This window comes from Macrobrachium rosenbergii, chromosome 8 (assembly GCF_040412425.1).
Source record: "Macrobrachium rosenbergii isolate ZJJX-2024 chromosome 8, ASM4041242v1, whole genome shotgun sequence".
Classification (NCBI taxonomy): Eukaryota; Metazoa; Arthropoda; class Malacostraca; order Decapoda; family Palaemonidae; genus Macrobrachium; species Macrobrachium rosenbergii.
The window spans coordinates 85,066,859-85,085,184 of record NC_089748.1 but is presented as its reverse complement, the minus strand read 5'-3'; the positions used below and the strand labels follow the sequence as shown (position 1 = coordinate 85,085,184).

At 38.5% G+C, this 18,326-nt stretch overlaps 1 protein-coding gene across 2 annotated transcripts in view; it reads right to left on the bottom strand.

Annotated features, from left to right (window-relative positions):
- Nucleotides 1-18,326, bottom strand: part of LOC136841019 (uncharacterized) — a 207,889-nt gene that overhangs the window by 49,854 nt on the left and 139,709 nt on the right. For both annotated transcript variants that reach the window (XM_067108062.1, XM_067108061.1), the window contains exons 4-5: nucleotides 9,707-9,864; nucleotides 9,051-9,225 (exon numbers count right to left, since the gene is read on the bottom strand). In XM_067108062.1, coding sequence (XP_066964163.1) covers nucleotides 9,051-9,225; nucleotides 9,707-9,864 — 333 coding nt within the window. The remainder of the gene's footprint in view (nucleotides 1-9,050; nucleotides 9,226-9,706; nucleotides 9,865-18,326) is intronic.

Below are 18,326 nucleotides of genomic sequence, written 5' to 3'. Positions count from 1 at the left end.
TCTCCCCTCAAGCAGCTTTGAGCAGCCAATCGTCGAGGTACATGGAAACTCGAATTCCTTCCAGGTGAAGATGTCTGGCTACTGACAACAGGACCCTTGTGAAAACTTGCGGGGCTGTCGACAGACCGAAGCAGAGGGAACGGAACTGATAAACCTGTCCCTCAAGACAAACCTCAGGAACTTCCTTGAATCTGGGTGTATCGACGTGAAAATAAGCGTCTTGGAGGTCTATCGAAACCATCCAATCCCCTGATGTAAAGACGCCAAGACCGACTGAGTTGTCTCCATGGAGAATTTTGTCTTCTGAACGAAGACATTCAACGCACTCACGTCCAGGGACGGGTCTCCATCCCCTGATGCTTTCATAACCAGGAACAGACGATTGTAGAAACCTGGAGATAGAGGGGCATGAAGCAGTTCTATCGCTTCCTTCTCCAGCATGGCTCGGACTTCTGAGCGAAGGGCGTCTAGTTTCGCGGAGTTGTGCGAAAGTACGCCTGTAAAGAAACTGGAGCCTCCACTAAAGGAGTTTTGGAAAGGAAGGGGATGGCATATCCTTCCTTTAAAACTTGATCGATCCAAGGGTCTGCCGAGATCTGTTGCCACTCTTGCCAGAACCTTTGCAGTCTGGCTCCTACAGCTGAATGGAGGACAAAAGGTTCATTTCTTCTCTGGGGCCATCGAGGTTCTAGGCGTGGCTTTGCCTCTTCCTCTGGCCCTGCCAAAAACACGTCTAGAGGGTCTTCCTTTATACTGTCCATACGAGAAAGCGGGGGACGAAACACCGCGCACAGAAGCGGTAGAAAGCACAGGTCTCTTCGCTTTCTTGGCAGACTGCGACAAAAGATCCTGGGTTGACTTCTGGGCTAACGCCTGGGAAATTGCAGCAACCAACTCTTGCGGAAACAGATGAGCCTTGTTTAAAGGAGAAAACAAGAGAGCCGACTTCTGGTTTGAAGAAACACCTTTTGCTAGGAAGAAGCACCAAAGTTGCCTCTTTTGAGAACCCCTGTCGTAAATAAAGAGGCCAGTTCTACTGCACCGCCGCAGATGCCCCTATCCATGCAATCCACTACTCCTACCACATCATCCAAGAGCTCGGAAGGAAGATTAAAATCCTTAATCTTCCTGGCCAAGGCCGCCTGTCGCCCAGTCCAGGAAGCTCACTATTTCAAGAGTCCAAATACGCTCTTGAAAACTTGATCCAGTTCGGAGGGCGTAAAGAAGACCTTCTGCAGAATTAAGTGCGGTCCTCCTACTGGCATCCATGAGACTGGAGAAGTCCCCCCTGTGCGGAGGCAGCCACACCCAGGGGAAAACATTTCCCCAGTCTCGTACAACTCCGGTTACGGAAGGAACGACGAGGAGGGGGAAGACAGAAGACGTTCTTTCCAATTTCCCTCTTCTCGGCCAGCCAAGCATCCATCTTCTTAAGGCCTTTCTTCGCAGAGACGGACAGGACAAGTTTGGTAAAGTCCGAAGAAGAAACAGAAGCCTTGTCCCTCTTGTACTGGGACCCAGGAGACGGAGGAGCCGCAGGCGAGAACGAATCAGGGAAGTTCTCAATAAAGAACTTCAAGAGCTTCTTGTAAGAAGAGAGTTGCGGAGACTTCTCCTCCTTACACTGCTCCTCTAAGCCCGAGAGGAGTTCGTCAGAAATTGGGGATAAGTCCAGCTGGACAACATCTTCATCAAAGTCTCCTTGAACTGAAACTTGAGTTACGGCGGGGCTGGAAGGCTCGTGACATATTCTTGCTGTGTCACCGAAAGAGTTTGAGCCTGTTGAGGAGCCATTGAGGCGCCAAAGGAGGCGCAGTTGATACAGCAACCGAAGGTGGCGCCAAAGGCGGAGCCGTCGGTACCACAACGACAGGAGGCGCCAATGAAGGCGCAAGCGGCGGCGCTACCGGAGCGGCAGACAGAGTAGTCGAGGCGGGAGCCGCTGGTATCACAGGAGGCGCCAAAGGAGGCGCAATCGGCACAGCAGCCAAAGGTGGCGCCAACGGAGGCGCAAGCGGCGGCGCTACCGGGGCGACAGAACGAGGAGTTGAGGTGGCGCGCTGGCATCGAGGAGGAGCCAAAGAAGAGACTTGATTTTTAGACAAAAGTTGTAAAATCGAGTCCAAACGGGCGTTAATTCCGTCAATCACAAGCTGTTGAGGTCCATCAAATGCTGGAGCAGGCGCCACAGGAACAGGAGTCACAGGAGTCGCTGGCGCCAAAGGAGCAGACCTCTCAGATGTAATCGTCTTATAGGGAGGATCAGCCAAAACGAATGAGACGAGTCCGACGTAAGAAAGCCTCTCCGGTTCTGCCCAAAAGCTACAGGAAGGGGTAGGATCCTCCAGAAGAGCCTTCTTCTTAGGAATCTTCAATGGTGAAAGCAGACGAGACCTCTTCAAAGGTCTAGAAGCGTCGCGAAACGCCAACCTCTAGGCGGGAGGAACTCCAACTGGATCCACTCGACACTCTCCGCTCCTCACCTTTTCGGTGGTGAGGGCCAGCATCCTGGGAAGCGGCAACAGGACTGCTTGAGGGGCAACTACCGGGAGCAGGTCCCACTCACCTCCTTTCGGCCGGCATGCCTTCTCCCTGAAACCTGGGAGCCTGACAGGGGCCTAGACCTGGGAGCGTGAATGGGCCGAGAAGCTACCTCCTCCACAACACTTACACAAGGCACAACACTTGCATTATCACTGCAGTCTACTGACCGCTGCAAATTGTCCCCCATTTTCTGCATGGAAGACATAAAAGCATTAAGGACTGACACGGTATCAGGATTGGGAGAAACGGTGTCCGGGGTAGGTAAAACTACAGGAACTACAAGGGGAGCAGGGATAATAGGGTTTACGAAAACCTCTTGACTACCTCCTGACCTCGAAGACCTAGAAGAGGCCTTCCTAATCCTATCTCTTTCTAGCTTCTTCATGTACTTCCCCAAAGCACTCCAGTCAGACAAAGTTAGAAGTTCACACTCGTTACAAGTCAAATCAGCAGAACATTTTTGCCCCTGCATGAAAAAAGCACGAAGTGTGCAGATCTAAACTAAGCTTAACAAGCCTGGTTTTGCAGTCTTTGCTGCAAAACCGGATACCACTAGAACCAGAATCAGACATAATAGTCTAACTAATAATAACCCTCAAGCAATAACTAGCGCCAGCAAAAAACAACAAACCGAGTACTTCACCAAAAAGGAATTAGAAGTTCAATTGTTGAGAAATACTACCAGCAGCAGAACCGTATTACCGGTTCGCACGGCAAAAACTAATGGCGTGTTCTTGGGACGGTTCCTGATACCCGATAGAGGGCGGGGGTAGAGGGATCACCTTTGTAACGATAAGCGCTAGCGCGGGAATTTGAATACTGCCGTGGCGTCAAAGACGACAGCTATATGTAACTACCGGGTAAGTTGTATAAGTGAAAACAAGTAATTTGGACTGATCTGATTTGAAAATGTGCCTAAAAGAAGGCCAGTAAAATCAGTGCTTCATTAAAGGTTATTTTTCTAGTTTACAGACAGTAGATATAACTTTGGTATCATAAAAAGTAATTTTCATGTTCATGCAATGAAATCTGCTTGGAATAAAGTTTGAATGTTGAGGAAATCTTGTGGTCTGAACAGTTTGTGGGCATAGGTGTACATGTAGCCTGGACTACAGTGAGATAAAACGTAATTATTGAAACCTTATCGATACAAATCAGCCTGTATATGAAAAGGTGTGTTTTCTTGTAAACTGGATAGAAACATTCCAACTGGACATAAACATTCAAACTGGATATAAACATTCAAACATGTTACTGAAGAAAGTTTGAGATACACATGTGCATGTACAGTATGTGCCACATCATCACCCATGGTGGACGGATGAGTTGCAACCAACAACAGTGGCAGACAATAACACATTCATTGTTTCCCTTGTGATTGTTAGTGCTAAGTTAACCAGTGCCTTCAGTTGCAAGGGAGGTTCATGCAGTGCAACATTTAGGCAACTTTCAAATTTATTAAATTAACACTAGGTCACCACTCATGATATACCGGTAGTGAATCTATAGTTTGCATCATGGTATTTCAAATATCTGAACACTTTAACCCGATAGGGTTAAGTGATTGAGGGGTTTGTGGCATGATAATACAGAACTCAAAAACCATACAAATATATTCAAAGTTGAGCAAAAGCACGTAAAGAAAGCAAACGGTAAATCAGGCGGTCTCTGCAGGAATGTCTATAAACAACGGCAGCCGGAAGCATAGTGGAGTGCATACCGACAGGTGGGTGGGGCTGCCACCTACCTTTCGATAGTTAACACCCTTGTCTTCTAGCTCACATTCGCAAGCTAAACCTAAGTAAACAACATAAGTTTGGATTTGTGTAGGAACAAATATCAGTGACATTACCATTATGTACCTTTATCTTAAATACTGTAGCCTATATGACATGCTGTGGTAGTGTTTGGAGAATGGGTTTGTGTGACTGAATTTTTGTTTTTACTGTTGTGATTTTTTTTCTATTATATTTATTTTATGTGTTTTTTGTTGTGGGTGTCATATGTAAATTTATGTTTGTTTTTTCTTTTTTTACTTGATTTGTTTGAGTAGCAAGTGTGTTGATGTAGAGTGAGGGCTACCCTTCATCTGAACTATGTGAAACTTCAGCTAAAATAGGATAGAGAGAGCAAAAAATTAAAGAAGTACAAACGTTAGAACAGAAATTTTCCTTCAGAGGACAAGGGATTAGAATATTATGAAAGGGACGATGAAACGATAGCAAACAAATTACTCGAAGAAAGAGACAATTAGAAGAGCAGTTGCAAAAAGAGGAAGAGATAAGGCAGAGGAGTGAGAACATAGGGAGAGAATGCAAAGCTACCAGATTGCAGAAACAAAAGCCCTTAGTCAGGCCACCCTTCTCCTGTTCCTCCGTACACAACGCTAAATCTTAAAAGGTGCCGATCTCAACATACTTTCAGCAAAGAAAGTTCGACAACAGCTGGAACAAAAAACTAGGTGTTGATCTCTCTAGTAGATGAAGGCTATTGATGAAATAATAATGGCTGATGTTGAACAAGCTAACTCCCACTCTGAAGAAGTCTCAAAGACCATAGTTGGGGGAAAACTTTAGTATCCCTTTAACGCCGAAGCCCTATTTTCAAAAACGTCTTCCATATGCTGGCGGCCTCCGAGAGGTAGCGCCGAAGCGGAAAAAAAGTTTTTTTCAAAAAATTACAGCGCGATAGTTTTCAAGATTAAGAGTTCATTTTTGGCTCCTTTTTTTCTCATTGCCTGAAGTTTAGTATGCAACCATCAGAAATAAAAAAAAATATCATTATCATATATAAATATTGGAATATATGACAGCAAAAAAAAAAACTCATATATAATTGTATACAAATCGCGCTGTAAGGAAAACGGTTGAAGCTAATGAGTTAATTTTTTTTATAGTTGTATTGTACACTATATTGCGATGATTTTGGTATATAACAGATTGTAAAACGATTAAAGCAACACAGAGAAAATATTATCACAAAATGATGCATGAATTAAGTAGCACGGACGTAAACAAAAGTTTTTTCAAAATTCACCAAAAATCACAATACTGTGCTAGAGACTTTCCAATTGTGCCAAAATGAAGGAAATTGATTAAATATTACTAACCTGTACGTTTTTTAGCTTACAATTGCATTTCTGAACCATTTCGATCAAGTTAAAGTTGACTGAAGGTTGATTTTTTTCTATTTATCGTTATTTCGATGTAAGTATAAAAAACTGTGAAGAGCTAAAGGAATGATATATTTTTTGTTGTATTCTACATGAAATTGTGCACATTTTGATGTATAACACTTTATGTAACGAATAATATGAAACGGCGAAAAAATTACGGCAAGCTGACACAAGAAATGACAGGATTTTTCGGAGTCTGAGTCTGAGAGCAAAGGAATTTTTTTTTTCAAAATTCACCAAAAATCTACATATTGTGCTAGAGACTTTCCGTTTGTTGCAAAATGAAGGTAAATGATTGATTGTTACTCAAATGTAATAATTATGGCTTACGGATGCGTTTTTCGATCATTTCGGTCGAATCAAAGTTGACCGAATGTTAAAATTTTGTCAGTTATCGTGATTTCGGCGAAAATATTAAAAAACTGTGAAGAGCTAAAGGAATGACATGTTTTTTTTTGTATTCTACATGAAATTGCGCACATTTTGATGTATAACACTTTATGTAACGAATAATATGAAATGGCAAAAAAATTACGGCAAGCTGACGCAAGAAATGCTAGGATTTTCAGCGGAGTACGCGCACGCGGAGCGAAGGAAAAATTTTTTTTTTTAAATTCACCAAAAATCTAAATAATGTGCTAGAGCCTTTCCGTTTGTTGCAAAATGAAGGTAAATGATTGATTGTTACTCGAAAGTAATAATTATGGCTTACGGATGCATTTTTCGATCATTTCGGTCGAATCAAAGTTGACCGAATGTTAAAATTTTGTCAGTTATCGTGATTTCGATGTAAATATTAAAAAACTGTGAAGAGCTAAAGGAATTATATATTTTTTGTTGTATTCTACATGAAATTGCGCACATTTTGATGTATAACACTTTATGTAACGAATAATATGAAACAATGAAAAAATTACGGCAAGCTGACGCAAGAAATGACAGGATTTTCATCGGAGTTCGCGCGCGTGGAGCGGAGGAAAATTTTTTTTCAAAAATTCACCAAAATTTTAAATATTGTGCTAGAGACTTTCTGTCTGTTGCAAAATGAAGGTAAATGATTGATTGTTACTCAATGTAATATTTATGGCTTACGGATGCGTTTTTCGATCATTTCGGTCGAGTCAAAGTTGACCGAATGTTAAAATTTTGTCAGTTATCGTGATTTCGATGTAAATATTAAAACACTCTGAAGAGCTAAAGGAATGATATATTTTTTGTTGTATTCTACATGAAATTGCGCACATTTTGATGTATAACACTTTATGTAATAATAATATGAAACGGCGAAAAAAATTACGGCAAGCTGACGCAACAAATGACAGAATTTTTCAGTGGAGTTCGCGGCGTATGGAGTGGAGGAAAATTTTTTCAAAAATTCACCAAAATTCTAAATATTGTGCTAGAGACTTTCCGTTTGTTGCAAAATGAAGTTAAATGATTGATTGTTACTCGAATGTAATAATTATGGCTTACGGATGCGTTTTTCGATCATTTCGGTCGAGTCAAAGTTGACCGAATGTTTAAAATTCACTTTGGATGCTGGGTCCTTCTCCAGCATCCCAGTCTAAAACTCGCCTCACACGCTCACTTCCGACAGGCAGTATGCGCCTTTCACGGTCCTGACGCCTTTGTGACATCTCTGCAAACGTTCTGTTGCAGCACGAATACGCTAACACTGCAAAAGTTCAACAAAACGCGTCTGCGTCAAAATATCGCTCTCGCAAGGTGCTGATCTGATGCTCTCTGATGCGAGATGGGGAAATTCGGCGCATGCGGCGTCTGGGTGACGCTCAGAAACAAAACAACAGCTGGATCCGTGAACTCCCAGCATCCGCCCGAGGCGCGGGATTTGAAATCTTCCGCAAACTAGGCCTACAATTATTTTTCCGCGAATATTTAAAAAAAGCATTTTCAGTAGACGTTTGCAACGTCCACTCGGCATTCGACAGACAATTTTGGACGTTTAAAACGTCCAACAGGCATTTAAGGGGTATCAAGACTGATAAATTAGGTTAAGGTTCTTCTGATAGTAGGGGGAAAATTATAGTATTAAGATTGATTAATTAGGTTAAGGTTTTTTTGATAGCTGGGGGAAAACTATAGTATTAAGACTGCAAGTAAGGATAAGTTTTGGTGAACTATACTGTAGTGTTAAGATTAGGTTAAGTTTCGTTCTGTATTAAGAATGAAGTTAGAATAAGTTTTGGTGAAGTATATGTTAGTGTTAAGATTAGGTTAAGTTTCCATTATGTTGTATGTTAAAGTAATAAATTAGGTTAAGGAAAGTCAGAGTTTTATTTAGTAACCTCTAAATTTGTTCCCATCATCCTGCACCAACTGTGTAAAGGAAAAAGCCCCTACAATGGAAATGGATATGGGTGTAACACCCAGCCTAAGCCAATAGCTCACATATACAAATTTTGTATCTCATGTGTGGTAATACATTATGGCAACAATTGAGAAAGTTGCTGTGTAAAAATACATTAATGATGATAAAACCATGGTAGGCTGTGGGTTAACACATGTAGGCTACCTACCTACTGAATTGTGTCATTTAGAAAGAGAAAGGGGTTTGCCTTTTTCCAGTGTATTTATACAGTATATTTTGTTACAAATACATATGACAGTGGTGCTGTTTTTTTTTTTTTACTTGCCAAGTAAAATTTAAACAAAAAAACTCTATGGGTGTAAAACAGTAATTCTGCTAATTTTGTAACAAAATATAGGCTACTGTAAAAATACACTGGAAAAAGCAAACCCCGTCTTTTTCTCTCCTTGTACATGACACACACTTCGGTAGGTAGTAGCCTAGATGTGTTTACCCACAGCCTACCATGGTTTTATCACCATTAATGTATTTTTACACAATTACTTTATCAGTTGTTACCACAATGTAATCCACTTTATCAGTTGCTACCACAATGTAATCCACTTTATCAGTTGCTACCACAATGTAATCCCTGTTACAACCATTTACATTATCCAGAATCGACATTATCTGTATGCAGCTGTCACCCAGGCACTCAAGATATTTGTGTAATAATGTACTAAACAAACTGATTGGTTTGTACAATAATAATAATATAATAATAATAATAATAATAATAATAATAATAATAATAATAATAACTACAATACTAATAATAATGATGTTTTTGTTTACCTCACCCACGTATCAGCACTGACTTTTAATCAGGATACACATACGAAAACTAAAAACCTTAACCACAAGATCATATAGTAGATGCACTCTTGCAATAGAATAAAATAGAGTATATATATATGCACTGCACATTATTTTCAGCTTGAAATCTAATATCTATCAACGTACCCTTTCATATCTAGCTTTGTCGTACTCTGCCATGGCCTCATACTTGCTCTTTACTTCTGAAGAAGTATTGCTCCAAGCTGCACCCAACTGCTTTGCTATTTCACCAACTCCCATGTCAGGGTTGGCAGCTCGAACCTTAGGTCTTTCATCATTGCAAAACCAGAAAAATGCTGACCTGAAATAATCAGAAAAAATGTTGGACCTACCATATGCCACAAGGGAAGAACGTGGTGACAGCATACAGTTAAAGGAGTGCATGAAGAGATGACACTTCACCAACAAAGAAAGGCAATTTCAAGCTTACTGTGTTACCGATTTGATGCACATATTATATATGCTTTTTTTTTAATTAAATTTCATGACCAATAGTAAAAGGGGATCATAGGGAAAACTATACAGACAAGAGATCAAGTTCTATGTAAGGCTAGATGTCTTGACATGGATAACATGTTTCATTAAGAGAAATAATACAATTACAGTACTGGAAAAAAGGAACAAAAGAGTACAGTACTGACCAAGCCTATGACTTTCAAGCTCACAGGGGAAGTGACACTAAAAGAATGACCATACCATACAAGAATACCTAACTATATCTATAAATTCAGTTGAATCACATAAGGGGAAATGTGAAAAAAGAAGCATAATACAATACTTACAAAGCTCTTTTGGGAGCATTTGGATCCTTACGATTACGGCGCTTACGGCTACCTCGGGGCATCCGGGGTCCTCTGTATCCCTTCATTTCACTTTCATATCTATCTTTATCCTTTTCAGCCATCTCATAAAAGCGAATTTTCTCTTTATCAGTCATAGTCTGAGGAGGAATTGAACAAATGAGTCTCAACGCATAAATTACACTTGGTGTTTTATATGTAAATTCTTGATGCAATCCTTTGGCTGTTGACCAGCAAGAACAAATTAGTTACATTCCTGAACTTTTCTGGACAGCCTCGATGAAAGCAACAATGGAACCAATAAAACAGTAAACACTCAACATATTGTGGCATCACCTCTCAAAGAATAGTTGCCATCTGTAACTTTTCAACATACCTTATTATGCATAGTTTTCATTTTTAACAGGCCATTATTCATAATTAAAGGACCTCCTACTTATATTTATTGTATTGTGTTTTAACACAGCATCCCTTCTTTAGTGACTGACTAATTTGTCTAGCTCTCTTTTGGATGCAGTATTTCTTCTATTGGTATTCTGTGTAGGACAGTCAATAATTTACTCCCTTTACCAACATCAGGCCCCGAAAAACAGCAGTTTTTCTTAATATAGATTTTGTATTTATAAACACTACACTGTACACAACCCTTTGTCCTAAAATAAGAGTACCTTTCAGCACAAGGTGACATGGTCGATGTTTGCTATCATGGTAAGAGTGTGTGTGTGTGTATGTTTTTTTTTTTTTTAAGAAATCCCTGCACCCACCTGACTGCAGCTCAACTTGTTCCTTCAGGCAAAGGGACTAATGATGGGATGGTCTGAAGCATGAAACCACAAAAAGTAATCTCTCTATTATCCCGATTAAGAGTGCCAAGGCCCTGCTGGATATGGGCAAAATCCATTTAAGTTCAAATAAAACTCTATTGATGTAAAACTGCAAATTTGTACCCTTCCTCCCCCTACCTTGTCAATTCTGCATAACTGTACCAACTAAAACACTTATAAATAACAACCAACACACTTTATGAAAAAAGCAATTATCTACCTTATTTTCCCAAATTTGTAACAATAAAAGTGTATAAATAAACTTAAAAAAAGGCAAACCCCATTTTTTTTTTCCATACACAACAAGCAATGCAGTAGATTACACTACCAGATAAAAATGAGTATCAATTTCTTTTCCATTTTGCCCAAACCCATCACTGTATCAAAAAAGCAAAACTCCCTTTTTTTTTCTTGCCCAAAGTATTTAAAATACATCATGCACACAAAAAATCCTACAAATACAAAAGTACTTTTTCTCTGTCACTTCCTTGTGTGCACTACCTTTGGTGCTTGCGTGACTGGGCATTTTACAAACTTGTGAGGAGGTTTACAGTCCCCCCCCCACCTCCAGATCAACTGTTACTGAGACCACTGTCATCATCATCATCTTCCTTTGCCTCCTGTGACTCCCAGGAGACATCAAATGGTGAAGTGGTCAGAAGAGGCATAGATGTGCCTAGAGGGTCAGGGACATCGAAGTGCAGTTGTGAGACATCAGATTCTTGGCTGAAGGAGCTCCACACATCAACGAAGGGTACTTATATGCTTGCCTGTGTTTCCAAGCTGAACGACTGAGTTACTGAAGTGGACGGTAATGGGCTTGGATGCCCAGAGGTTTGGGATCTGAAGAAGTTGTCGAGGGTACTTTGACAGCATGTACGATGATTCTGCTTTGCTATGATATTCCGTTGAAACTCTTGCATTTGTGCAGCAGCGTCCAAGGCTCCGGGGAAGTCAGGGTTCTCCAATACTTTGATGTCCATATCAAAGACCATGCACATGTGCTTGTGCAAGGGCATTTGTTGTAAAACAGCCTCATCATTGTTATCTTTAGGCGCTTCCTCGTCAGCAGCAGCAACGATGCCTACCAGTAGCATTTGCACATAAAAAAGCAGATACACAATGCTTGGAAAGCTTTTGACCAGGTAAATTCTTTTCCCTCTCATAAGCCAGTTAGTGGGTAAGGAACAATAGAATAGATCAGTTTCATCAGCATTGTAGATTTCCCCCTCAAAAATGCCTTCTTTTCCCATCAAGCCTTTCAAAGTCTGGCGAAGTTTCTCTATTCCCTCCTTGGAAGCTTCTAAAGCTTCACCATGAGTTGTCTTGTTAGAAACCCCATGTCGAATCTTGAGCCAAAACAGGCAACCTTAGGGTGCCTTAAAATCTGCAACCTCATACAGGCCTGCAAACTTCAGTGGTGCAGCCTTCAACTCAGCACCATGTACATTTTTGCCAGCAGCCCTTTGTTGACGAAACTACACCAAGGTAGACTCCTCATGTCCCCATGACAACCTTATGCCATGGCCTTGAAGACCTGGCTTCTGGACATCTCCTTCCTGAAGTCCATCATGTACTTCTTCAGCTTGTGCCGGGAAGTCTTGATATCATGCAAGGTTGACCAAACAATTCCATACTCCTTCATGGTTCGTGATCTAGACCATCCTGCATCAACTCTCCCAACGATTTATAGTTTCTGTTGAAAGAACACTTTCCTTGCCTATTTAGGAGATGGGGCCCAGCAAAAGACTAACACACAACACTAACAGGCCCTGCAATGCTATAGGCACTGTGATGAAAGCTCCATGCTCGGGGTAAGTATCACATGTGGTAACCACTCGCAAATAGTTCAAACAAGTGACCGGCCACACACGACTGTGCAAAGAGGGGAAAATGCTCTTTGTTGCTTAGTGCACTGATACTTTCCAGATGTAGCCAATCAGAGAAGGTTACAAAAAACACATTCTTGCCCACCCACACACCTACCATTTGCTTTTAAACTGATGACATATCTTCATCACTCAATAAAAAGAGATAAAGTGATGTTTCATGACGTGTTTTTAAGCCAACAGCTGTGCAATCTCGCTTACTATCTCTCTACCTATTTTACTTTGTGTATTTTAAGTTGTACATGTAGAGGTGTGTTTCTAGCTGCAGTATTATTTGTTCTCTATGTTTTTTTGTGCTTTGCTTGATTTACTGTACAGTGCAGCCCCGCTATATCGCGGTTCAGCATTTGCAGCTTCAGTTAGTTGCAGATTTTTCTGTATCTCTAAATACAGTAAACCCCCCATATTTGCATTCTCTAAATACAGTAAACACCCCATATTTGCATTCTCTAAATACAGTAAAGACCCCATATTTGCATTCTCTAAATACAGTAAACACCCCACATTTGCATTCTCTAAATACAGTAAACACCCCATATTTGCATTCTCTAAATACAGTAAAGACCCCATATTTGCATTCTCTAAATACAGTACACACCCCATATTTGCATCTCTAAATACAGTAAACCCCCCATTTTTGCATTCTCTAAATACAGTAAACACCCCATATTTGCATTCTCTAAATACAGTAAACACCCCATATTTGCATTCTCTAAATACAGTAAACCCCCCATTTTTGCATTCTCTAAATACAGTAAACACCCCATATTTGCATTCTCTAAATACAGTAAACACCCCATATTTGCATTCTCTAAATACAGTAAACACCCCATATTTGCATTCTCTAAATACAGTAAACACCCCATATTTGCATTCTCTAAATACAGTAAACACCCCATATTTGCATTCTCTAAATACAGTAAACCCCCATTTTGCATTCTCTAAATACAGTAAACACCCCATATTTGCATTCTCTAAATACAGTAAACACCCCATATTTGCATTCTCTAAATACAGTAAACACCCCATATTTGCATTCTCTAAATACAGTAAACACCATATTTGCATTCTCTAAATACAGTAAACACCCATATTTGCATTCTCTAAATACAGTAAACACCATATTTGCATTCTCTAAATACAGTAAACACCCCATATTTGCATTCTCTAAATACAGTAAACACCCCATATTTGCATTCTCTAAATACAGTAAACACCATATTTGCATTCTCTAAATACAGTAAACCCCCATATTTGCATTCTCTAAATACAGTAACCACCCCATATTTGCATTCTCTAAATACAGTAAACACCCCATATTTGCATTCTCTAAATACCGTAAACCCCCATATTTGCATTCTCTAAATACAGTAAACACCCCATTTTTGCATTCTCTAAATACAGTAAACACCCCATATTTGCATTCTCTAAATACAGTAAACACCCCATATTTGCATTCTCTAAATACAGTAAACACCCCATATTTGCATTCTCTAAATACAGTAAACACCCCATATTTGCATTCTCTAAATACAGTAAACCCCCATATTTGCATTCTCTAAATACAGTAAACCCCCATATTTGCATTCTCTAAATAGTAAACCCCCATATTTGCATTCTCTAAATACAGTAAACCCCCATATTTGCATTCTCTAAATACAGTAAACCCCCATATTTGCATTCTCTAAATACAGTAAACCCCCATATTTGCATTCTCTAAATACAGTAAACCCCCATATTTGCATTCTCTAAATACAGTAAACACCCCATACAGGTAGTAAATCGACTTACGACCTATTTGCACTGACCGACTTTTACGACAATATAATAATATATAATATTTAATTTTATATATTTTGCTAAAAAAAATACTTTTTCCGTAAACTCATATCCGAGAGATGCTCAGCTTTCGGCAGCATTGTTTGTTTGTTCGTTCGAAAATGGTAAAGTGTCATATTTTTGTAATGTATTTTGTATTTCTATTTTCTGCAAATAAATGTAATAACAAATTACCGTATTTGATGGCTTATAATGCATGTCTGCATAAATTTCAGCAGGACACTGAGGGAAAAAAATAAGGTTTCTAGCCTATGCTCATATGATTTTGTAAGTAAAAACTGTAGTATTAGGTTATCATATGCATATTGTTTCTTACCAACATCATCAACAAAAACATTAATAAAGAAGTTATTTACCATATTTATATTTATCAAAATATGTATTATACAATCAGCCATTTACTACGATCGAATGTTTAAGTCTGCTGCTGAAAGCTACCTCATAGGTTTACCAATAGATCGTAACACATTCATTTGTAAACATTGTTTCTAGAATCAACAAAAAACATTAATAAAGATGTTACCTACAGTAATATATGTTATATATATCCATTATATATTATAAAAGTATGCAATCAAGGGTAAAATTCAATAAATAAAAATGTTTCTATGTAACTCCGTGAGCAATTGAACAAAGCCATGTTATTATTCTTAAAAGAGAATGCTAGCACGAGTTACAGTATCAACTCAACGAAGCCTTGTTATTATGCCTAAAGAGAATGGTAGCAGGAATTGTCAACCACCAATTGATTGAAGCCATGTTGTTATGCGTAAAGAGAATGTTAGCAGGAATTGCCAACTACCAACTGAACGAAGCCTTGTTATTCGTAAAGCTCTCGAGATAATCACCAATAGGTTACTGTTTATATCTATAAATGTGGAATCGGCGATACGATAATGATATTAACATTTTAATGAAAATATCGATAATAACAACGTAGATATTGATTATAATACTAGCCGGTGATGGTAAGTGTGATAATGATAAATAATTATAATAAACTTTGTTTTTTAATAGGTTATTAGGATAACACCAATTTTACACTAGGCTACAACATCGTGGCGTTTCACGTATAATTTCGCCAAAATTCTTAAATTTTGAGCCTACATTATGTACATAGGAAGCAGGGGATTTTTAGGCCATTTTTTTGTTAAAAAAGTGCATCTTATCTCAAATACGGTATGTATTTAATTCAAACCTATAAATAAACAAAAGTAAATAATACGTCATTGTAGCCGATTGGCAATGCAAATACGGATAGATAAGAAAATGTAAACAGACCAGACAGATGGTTTGAATGCCTACAATAAAAATGTTAAATACAGTAATAAAAGTAAGTATTAATCAAGGAGTTCAAGCATGATAAGATTTCATATGCTAAACGTAAAAATAGGTACTATACATGCACATTTTTGGATAATATAAAATGTATATGTAGGCTAGTCATACTTAGGAGATATGATGGATAATATCAGGTTGGTAGGTACAGAATACATGTACATATGTAAACCCCGACGAGATCGACTTCCGACCGCTCTGTCAGAACCTAATGCCGTCGTGAAGTCGACGACTACCTAATTTGCATTCTCTAAATACAGTAAACCCCCATATTTGCATTCTCTAAAAACAGTAAACCCCCATATTTGCATTCTCTAAATACAGTAAAACCCCATAGTTGCATTCTCTAAATACAGTAAACCCCCATATTTGCACTCTTTAAATACAGTAAAGACCCCATATTTGCATTCTCTAAATACAGTAAACCCCCATATTTGCATTCTCTAAATACAGTAAACACCCCATATTTGCATTCCCTAAATACAGTAAACACCCCATATTTGCATTCTCTAAATACAGTAAACACCCCATATTTGCTTGTAAACATTCTCTAAATACAGTAAACACCCCATATTTGCATTCTCTAAATACAGTAAACACCCCAATTTGCATTCTCTAAATACAGTAAACACCCCATATTTGCATTCTCTAAATACAGTAAACACCCCATATTTGCATTCTCTAAATACAGTAAACCCCCTTATTTGCATTCTCTAAATACAGTAAACCCCCAATATTTGCATTCTCTAAATACAGTAAACACCTCATATTTGCATTCTCTAAATACAGTAAACCCCCCATATTTGCATTCTCTAAATACAGTAAACCCCCAATATTTGCATTCTCTAAATACAGTAAACACCCCATATTTGCATTCTCTAAATACAGTAAACACCCCATATTTGCATTCTCTAAATACAGTAAACACCCCATATTTGCATTCTCTAAATACAGTAAACACCCCATATTTGCATTCTCTAAATACAGTAAACCCCCATATTTGCATTCTCTAAATACAGTAAACACCCCATATTTGCATTCTCTAAATACCGTAAACCCCCATATTTGCATTCTCTAAATACAGTAAACACCCCATATTTGCATTCTCTAAATACAGTAAACACCCCATATTTGCATTCTCTAAATACAGTAAACACCCCGATATTTGCATTCTCTAAATACAGTAAACCCCATATTTGCATTCTCTAAATACAGTAAACCCCCATATTTGCATTCTCTAAATACAGTAAACACCCGATATTTGCATTCTCTAAATACAGTAAACATATTTGCATTCTCTAAATACAGTAAACCCCCATATTTGCATTCTCTAAATACAGTAAACCCCCATATTTGCATTCTCTAAATACAGTAAACCCCATATTTGCATTCTCTAAATACAGTAAACACCCCATATTTGCATTCTCTAAATACAGTAAACACCCCATATTTGCATTCTCTAAATACAGTAAACACCCCATACTTGCATTCTCTAAATACAGTAAACCCCCATATTTGCATTCTCTAAATACAGTAAACCCCCATATTTGCATTCTCTAAATACAGTAAAACCCCCATATTTGCATTCTCTAAATATTCTCTAAATACAGTAAACCCCCCATATTTGCATTCTCTAAATACAGTAAACACCCCATATTTGCATTCTCTAAATACAGTAAACCCCATATTTGCATTCTCTAAATACAGTAAACCCCCATATTTGCATTCTCTAAATACAGTAAACACCCCATATTTGCATTCTCTAAATACAGTAAACACCCCATATTTGCATTCTCTAAATACAGTAAACACCCCATATTTGCATTCTCTAAATACAGTAAACACCCCATATTTGCATTCTCTAAATACAGTAAACACCCCATATTTACATTCTCTAAATACAGTAAACCCCCCATGTTTGCATTCTCTAAATACAGTAAACCCTCATATTTGCATTCTCTAAATACAGTAAACACCCCATATTTGCATTCTCTAAATACAGTAAACACCCCATGTTTGCATTCTCTAAATACAGTACACACCCCATATTTGCATTCTCTAAATACAGTAAACCCCCCATATATGCATTCTCTAAATACAGTAAACACCCCATGTTTGCATTCTCTAAATACAGTAAACACCCCATATTTGCATTCTCTAAATACAGTAACCACCCCATATTTGCATTCTCTAAATACAGTAAACACCCCATGTTTGCATTCTCTAAATACAGTAAACACCCCATATTTGCATTCTCTAAATACAGTAAACACCCCATATTTGCATTCTCTAAATACAGTAAACACCCCATGTTTGCATTCTCTAAATACAGTAAACACCCCATATTTGCATTCTCTAAATACAGTAAACCCTCCATATTTGCATTCTCTAAATACAGTAAACACCCCATATTTGCATTCTCTAAATACAGTAAACACCCCATATTTGCATTCTCTAAATACAGTAAACCCTCCATATTTGCATTCTCTAAATACAGTAAACCCTCCATATTTGCATTCTCTAAATACAGTAAACACCCCCATATTTGCATTCTCTAAATACAGTAAACACCCCATATTTGCATTCTCTAAATACAGTAAACACCCCATATTTGCATTCTCTAAATACAGTAAACCCCCCACATTTGCATTCTCTACATACAGTACATACCCCATATTTGCATTCTCTAAATACAGTAAACCCCCCATATTT